Source organism: Clinocottus analis, unplaced genomic scaffold (genome assembly GCF_023055335.1).
Source record: "Clinocottus analis isolate CAN_PGR_092001 unplaced genomic scaffold, fCliAna1.0.p SCAF_34, whole genome shotgun sequence".
NCBI classification, from domain to species: Eukaryota; Metazoa; Chordata; class Actinopteri; order Perciformes; family Cottidae; genus Clinocottus; species Clinocottus analis.
Genome location: NW_027176087.1, coordinates 1,450,858 through 1,458,922, shown reverse-complemented (window position 1 = coordinate 1,458,922; position 8,065 = coordinate 1,450,858). Strand labels below are relative to the sequence as shown.

Genomic DNA, 8,065 nt, shown 5'->3' with positions numbered 1-8,065 from the left:
ATCATTGAGTCCATCCTCTTCTTCTTCGACTGGTATGCTGCAGCCACTGCCAAGGACAAGGGCAGACTGCAGCATATCATTCCCTCTGCAGGTGATAGGCTGCAATCTGCCTTCCCTCCAGGACTTGTTCACCTCCAGGACACTGAAGCAGGCAAGAAGGATTGTAGCTGACCGCTCACTCTGGACACAAACTGTTGGAGTCCCTTCCTCTGGCAGGAGGCTGTGGCCCATCAAGACCAGGACCTCAGGCCACAATAACAGTTTCTTTCCAGCTGCAGTTGGGTGCACATCTTTTCTTTTCTTATTAAAATACACTTGCCACTTTTATTTTATAATATACACTTTTTCAAAAGTACTGTTATCTGTTGTTGAACCACATTGATCTATTACTACACTATGTTTATTGTTTTTATTATATCTTCATTTTTTATGTTTTATTCTATATGTATGTTTATTGTTATGCACCTTTCACTGAGTCAAATTCTTTGTATGTGCAACATACTTGGCCAATAAATGATTCTCATGTTCATTATTCATAGATTAAATTTTTCAATGAAAGTGCAGTATGCTATTGCAACAAGGTAATTCAACTTTTTGGAGGAAAAACAAAAACAAAACAGACATACATTTGTGGATCTTTAAGAGATAATGCAAGTTATGTTATTTTTGTGTGACTTAGTGATCATTTTCTTTAAAATAAGCATTAACCAACTACATGATCTCAGCTGTCTCGAGGAGCAGCACAGCTACAACAACGTCAGACGTCAGTCAGTGGCATCATACAGTTACATCACTAACTGTCATGAATTCTTCTAAGCAGGTAGACTACTTAGCTCTTGGACAGCCTACGGTCTGTTTCTTCTTAATTGGAGAACTGTGGCGCAGCGGCGGCACAGACGGAGAGTTATTGTCCACCGATGGAAAAAGGTCAGTCAGCTGGAGAAAGCCCACGTGCCGGTCAGATTAGAACCGGGTCCCGTTACCGGCGAGCAGTGTCCGTCCCATTGATTTGAAGGGGAATGAAATGAACGCTGACACATCCACGCAGTCAGCGAGGGCGCGCGCGGCGTGAGTCGGAGCGCGGGCAGAGTGATGCGTCTCAGGGACCGGGCCACTGATTAGTCGCTACTGCGGGAGTCCACGACAGCGGCGCGGGGGCGGCACACCTGGACCACGGCCGGATAACATGTCTCTGCTGAAGCAGCGGGGGAGAGAGCTCGAGCGCTTCGACGGACTGTCGCTCATTTACTGGTACGTGAAACGTGTTGGGCTCCAACACGCAACAACGAGTCTACAAAAGTTCATCATGAAGCTGCAAACGGTTCGTCATGTTTCCACATGCTTGAAGACCCACGTGGGTCCGTGAGAGGTTCGGCTGCTCTTCTGTTAACATGTGGCTTACTTGTTATCCTCACAAAGGCGTCATATCTGAACTCGTAAAGTCTAACATTTCGTTTTTTAAATTGTAATTTGAAGTATTTTTTATTTTACATGATGAAGGATTTGCGGTTTTTAGCTGTGTGTGATGGTAGTGTGGGTTTGACTCTTTTTATTTGTTTATTTATATATATTAATTTTGGAAATCCATATTTAAAATGTTATTTTAATGTGTTCGTCAAATGTAGGATTTTGTAAATGTTTTAAACAATACCACAACCACACAAGATGCAGCGCTTCAAATATTTTAAGGTGGAAGATAGAACTTTCCTGCTTCTGTAGTGATTGTAGCAGCTGTTTCAGTCACTAGTCAATATCAAACCCTGCAGCTTAAGCACATTTATTATTCACAGTAACATGTACACTAGGTACATTCCAGTAAGTACAAAATGAAGAATATAATACTTGTCAGTAATTGATTGATTATAGATTTTTGTGGACTACAGAATCATGACACAATATTCAGATCTATAAAGCAAGGATCTATAAAGCAATGACAGACAAAGCTTGTCTCTGGCTAAGGACTGAAAGAGTTTTCCATATATGGATCAAGATGAAATGTGAACGTTCCCATTGCAAAGAAGGGCAGATTGGAGAGGGGGTCACTTTGCTCCTGTGATCTGTCCTGAGGGGAGGAGTCAGTCAGCTGAATAGGAGCTGAGTGGACCGTTGTGGCTGGTCAGCCCTTAAAGGCAAGCCGAGGAGAGGTGAAAGGACAGTGTTGGGTCGCCGTCTCTCCTGCAAACAGAACCACCCCCAAAGTTTCCCTCATGATTCTCTCCTCCCAGAAGTTACCCGAGCTCTGGGACTACTTTCTGATCTATGTCTCAGGAGCCCTAGAGTTTAATCCTGACAGCAAAGACATAGACCTGGGACTGTTTCCTCTCAGGATGAACCCCACCATTAAGACCAGGTAGGTGTGACACAGGCAGATTCAGGGGCAGCGGGGAGGAGGGATGCGTCACACTCGGCTCCACATGACGTTGATGTGCTTCACTGCAAACGTTCAGCGATGTTGAGAATGAGTCATGTGTGGAATGTTTACGATCTTTATCTTTACAAGATATAACTCTATAGTTTGAATTTTGTAATATAGTAGTACAAAAGAATTATTATAAAGATGTTTTTATAACCGTAAGAAAAAGCAGTGTTTTTTGGCTAGATTTATAATTTACCTGAAACATAATCTTGGTACACTGTAAATTACTGTGCATCACTCTGATAATCCTTCAAACATATTCTAGATTAACATCTGAAATGAAAAGGTGCAGTTGTGACTGTTCTCGGGTTGGCCAGAAAGGAAATGATTCTCTGTCATCTGGATTTATTACTGAAGTTGTATTCATGCAATGAGTAAAAATACAATGTTTGCCCTGTCGCTGCATAATCCTTCACTCAAAGTGAAAGCTTTGGTTCATTAGATCTTGTGGGCTGGTTTGGCTGCAGTCGTGGTGATACAGGACATACACATGTAAAACAATGTGAAATGAAGGGAGCATTGTGTCTGAAAAAAGACTGTTCACTTTTGAAGATTTGGATCATTTGGTTCCCAATGTGTGGTCCGTGATCCACCAGGCGGTCCCCTGCAAAGGGAAGAAGTCATAGATACGATATAATAGTAACAGCTTGTGTTTCTGAGATGCCATCAATCATTAGCAGAAGCTGTCACGTGTACTTTGGTCTATTGTTTCCTTCTTGTCTCTGGTTCAAGCTAACTTATACAAACCAAGAAGAGTTCATATGGAGTCATTTAGACTGTCAGGTCATTCGTTTATTGCAGTTTTGGTGATGTAACTCCGTCCTGACAGCGCCATCACAGAAGCGCAGCACCGTCCCTCCTTATCTCTTGCACAGAGCATCGTGGGTCAGAAGTTGCTTGCATACATGTACATATGTAGGACTTCCTGGTGTTTTTGGCATACTGCCAATGTTGACATACTATGTATTGTGACGTCCAATCTTTTTTCTGGCATACTAAATAGTCTACTAATATTAGTGTTGGAATGCACCGACAGTTATCTTGGTCAGCAGAGTTGCCGTTGCTTACATTGTTAGCACCGTTAGCTTCTAGCTGCCGGCTCAGCTGTCGCCATGTTAAGAGTTTTAAATACAAAAGAAAGTTCTGAGTTTTGTATTGAGCCCCTTTTACCAGTAGCATTCAAGACACATGTATTTAGTGTGGACAAGGGAAAGGAACAGACAGAGATGAGTTTGTGTGCGAGGTATCACGTGCAGTAGGCAGGAGGATTGGCATAATACTAGAAATGTATCCGACTAACTCATCTAAAAAGATCAGCGCGCTGGCTCCGTGCTGAGCGTCTCATAGCCTAGCTTTTGTACTCATTTACGTTACGTTATCTATTTTAATGTTTTGTCATCTACTGTTGAAAAGCAAAGGCAATACACCGGGGAGGACAGTCACTGTGTAGCTGCTACATTCAACTGGTTTTACTCCGCTTTTGATGAGAAACTGTTAAAAGAACAAATCTCCATCAGCTGTGTTCTACTGGCAAAGTAACATGCAACGATGACGAGCATGATGATGTAAATCAGATTGATTGATCGCTTTGCAGATCTGTGAGCGTTGATGATCAGCAGATGCATTTAATAACATTTAACTTTTAAAATCACATACCTGTTATTGCACAGTCCTCTGCTTGGTCTGCTTTGATTTTACACAACAAATGAACCCAAGCTGACTTGAAACAGAGCTCACCAAGCGCAACTGAAGTTGTCTAAAGTCCCAAAGTGGTTTAAGGTATCGTCTGGTTTTATGAGGGGAATCATTCACTTTGAAGTATTATATAAAACACATATCAGAGTCTGCTACTGTGTCACTGGACAACATTGTAGTTCTGTGTTGATTTCTTTATCAAAGTAAAGGTTGCTTATGGTAGATTATACATGTCATTCCTGATAATGTAGATGCTTTAATTAAATGCATTGTGTTCTGAACCATTTGACCAGCATGGAGCATGAATCACACACTGCAGCTGCCAACACGCATCAAACCAGATGTTGAGACAGTGAGACAGATGGGTGCAAACGCTGTTCTTTTTCTCTGTCTCTGTCTCTTCCACTTCAATTTCATATTTTGCTTTTGGCACTAGATGCTTGGACTAGACAGAAGCATCCAGCCAATATTGTCCTTTTGTTTAATTTCAAATCCCAGCCTGTCAGTTTGACTCACCTCTGATACAATGGAAGGAGGTTCCGGCTGTGACACATTTGTATCATTTCCCCATCAGGTTACATGTGTTATGGGCGGATTCACAGCTGTTACTAAAACCTGAAATTGACCTCACCTGTCTCAGATTGAAAAATGTTGTCTGGAACTGTTTTCAAGATAACTTTATTGGTAACTCTCAGAGACGTGTAGACGGGATGGAGAGTAAAGTGGCTGGTGTTAAAGGAGCCTGGGTAGGACTGATGGGGAGCAGATGATCTTGCACTGTTGACCAGTGACCTCTGGCTGAAGCTCGGCGTGTGGGAAGGAGGGGGTGGTGGATAAGTGGGTCGAAGTGTGGCAGGAATCCAGAGACAAGGGTTAGAAGCAGGTCACTGGCTGCTTATTAGAAGCCTGTTGGGAAACATGGGGCAGCTTGGGTTAACACTACAGTTGCACACTTCTATGAGTATTTGAGGTGGAAACTTTCGATGGAACGTAGCCCTTTAACTCCCTTACCCCAAACCCTAACCTTTTTACAATAGTTATACCATATTCTTTCTGGATTTGTACCTTGTGACCTGATGTAAAAGGGTTCCCAAAACATTTATGGGAAATAACATGAATAAAATATAAACATATGGGCTTTATGTTCAGGATGTCTTTATCATGATAAATGCAGATAGAAACAAACATTTGACAATTCAAGCAGACAAAATCCATCACATACAAAGTGAAATGTGCGATGTGGTGAGTTAGCTAGCTGGTCAAGCCAACAGTGTGGGCTCTGTAATTTGACTGAATTCCTATTTAATGGGATGCTGAATATGGTCTAAGTTTATTGTTAAAAAAATAATAAAAATAATGATTTTGTCATTGAAACTCGCAACAAAACCTAAAATGTTGTTACCCTTTGCAACCCGAGCAAAGACAATCCATGAAAATCAGACAAAATCAAACAAACAGGACTTTCTTTCAGGAGACCGCTCTATACTTCCCACACAAGAGTCAAAGTAAACGTGGACATTTAGTCAAGTGAGTCGTTGGTGTTGTGAGTCACGTGACTCACGTTAGTAGTCAAGTTTACGTCAACCACAATCTTTTCCTAAACCAAACTAAGTGATTTTTGTTGTCTGAACCCAACTTCCTGTGAAGACGGCGATATATTTAGAAAATACATGTGTTGACACGTTCAGAGTTAACGCTTGAGGGGTATGAATAGCGGCATTCTTTGAAGCTAATATGCACTGACCAAGCTGCCGTCTTTCTTTTTCTTTGCCACCTGTTTCTGCAACTGATTACCAATGATTTCTCTCGTGATTTACACGTCTGAGTAAGACAATCGCATGCATGCAGTTTAGAACGGAGTTGGACTTGAGAAAAGACCTGTATTATCAGAATGTTGTACAAGTAGCTTGTTTACAAGCTAAATGTTAAGAAGCTCGTCAGACAGTAGTCGGTGGTTTCCCCGATTGATTTTCAGCCAATGTGTTCTCCTCTGTTGCTCTTCATTGGACTGTCTACCTGCATTCAACCAAAGGCTGCTCCAACGTAGTTGGTCAATACTTTTGAAACAACGAATGGGAACCAGAAAGCTTCAGTTGTCAACATCTGCATGTGAACGCACAATCTGTTTAAGGAGATTATTCTTGGTATTGTTAAGTTTTTAAGAGACAATTTTTTTGGAATCTTGAAATTCCACCGTATACCGTAGATCTACAATAGTTAGAGACGTTGATCTAAACAACCCTCAAAGATAGCACAGATTATTCAAAATATACATTATTTAGTTTATTTGACTTGGTGTCCTTGACTTAATTTTCCTGGTGAACGTGACCACAGGCTGTGACAGTGGTGGCAGGTGTGACTGGATGCACTTTGACAAGTTATTTACTCGACTCCTGTCTGAGGTATTCAGGCCTCTGGTGGCAACACGCACATCACTTTGGTTCTGCTGTGACAGAGGAAAACAACATGCTCTCATTAAGTCACCTGGCTTCAGCATCTCTCACTAGCTTATCTGGGACACATTGTTCTGATGCACATATGTCCTTTGTTTCTTTCCTGTGAACGCAAAATCAATATTGCTGAGATGTATGTGTAGAAAACAGTCTAACTGTCCAGTAGAGTACAACACTTTTTATTTGGAAAACCCCACTGCTGCTTTTATTGTCTGTCTCCACCTGTGAACGGACTGATTCTTAAGGCTGCTCATTGAGAGAGAGAGATAAGACCGGGGGAGGTGAAATGACAACATTTCAGGATAGAGTAACTCCAGGAAAAGTATTTTAGAGCACAAGTCTTCTTTGGTTCAGAATTTCAGACTTGATGCAAAAAGACCTGCTAAAAAAGACAAAACCTATATTCGGCAGTCATCGGTACATTTTTTTAGGAAAGCAAAGCAACCAGAGGTTGTATTCACAAAGCATCATCACGTTAAAAGCAGCGAGTGTCAGTGAAAGGAGAAACTCCTAAAAAAAAGAATAAATTTGGTCTTGGAGCAGTTCACGAGTACTTAGAGTAACTCCTCACTCCAACAGAATCTTACTCACTGTCAGCAATGTGCTTCAGGTGATGTGTTTTAGTGTGCCAGGCTTTTGTAATAATAGAATGATGTGGAGAATTTAATTAGCCATTACATAAGGATTCGATCAGTTTGCCAATATATCAAAACAATCGCACTGGAGACACCAATTCACACATTTTCATGCTACTTTGACATAACGGTAAAATTATGTATTTGATACAATAGTTGTGATAACTGACATTTTCATTTCATGTTTACTGCTTACCTGTCTCACACCTTTCACTGTGGACATTGTGTTGTAGTTTACTCATGAAGCATAATGTCATCCAGAGCATCTGGGTCAACCTGCCCCATGTCTTAGGTTAGAAGTTCTCCTAGGAACTGCTGCCTCTTCTGAGTCCTTCAAAGCGCAAGACCCGCCTCTTTTCTTTGACTTTTGAATACATTTATCTTGTGACGACATAATGGTGAATTATTATCTTTTGCATTACTCACCGATAGTGAATCTCTGCCTGTTTAAATGCATGTTTTTGTTTCTTTACTACATTGTGTTTGACCTTATTGAAGTATTAGATGAAATGTCATGGGATCACTGAAGTTATGGCAATTCATCCTCGAATGTGTCTCGTTGTTGGGATAGAATCGGGATCATTTATTGCCATGTATGCGTTTGCATACAAGGAATTGGACCTTGCGGAAGGTGCATACATTTAACATTTAGACAATAAACATTTAACAGTAAATTGAATGCAATAACGGAGAGCGTGCATATTTACAATTAAATCTACAGTTAAATATAAATTAAAGTTAAAATAAAATACACGGTCAAGAGATAGCAGTACTTTAAGGTGGGATTTAAGCATTATGAGAAGGTGACAAGTGTCAAGTAAAGTAGCAAGGGTATGAATTTAAAAATAAAGAGTAGTGTGTGTGTG

The 8,065-nt window shown here is 40.9% G+C and overlaps 1 protein-coding gene across 2 annotated transcripts in view; it reads left to right on the top strand.

The window, feature by feature from the left end:
* The first annotated feature begins 860 nt into the window (after positions 1 to 860).
* The window catches only part of si:dkeyp-72e1.9 (syntaxin-binding protein 4), a 63,635-nt gene continuing 56,430 nt past the window's right edge, over positions 861 to 8,065 (top strand). For both annotated transcript variants that reach the window (XM_068596149.1, XM_068596148.1), the window contains exon 1: positions 861 to 1,251. In XM_068596149.1, the coding sequence (XP_068452250.1) occupies positions 1,187 to 1,251 (65 nt within the window). In that variant the 5' untranslated portion in view covers positions 861 to 1,186. The remainder of the gene's footprint in view (positions 1,252 to 8,065) is intronic.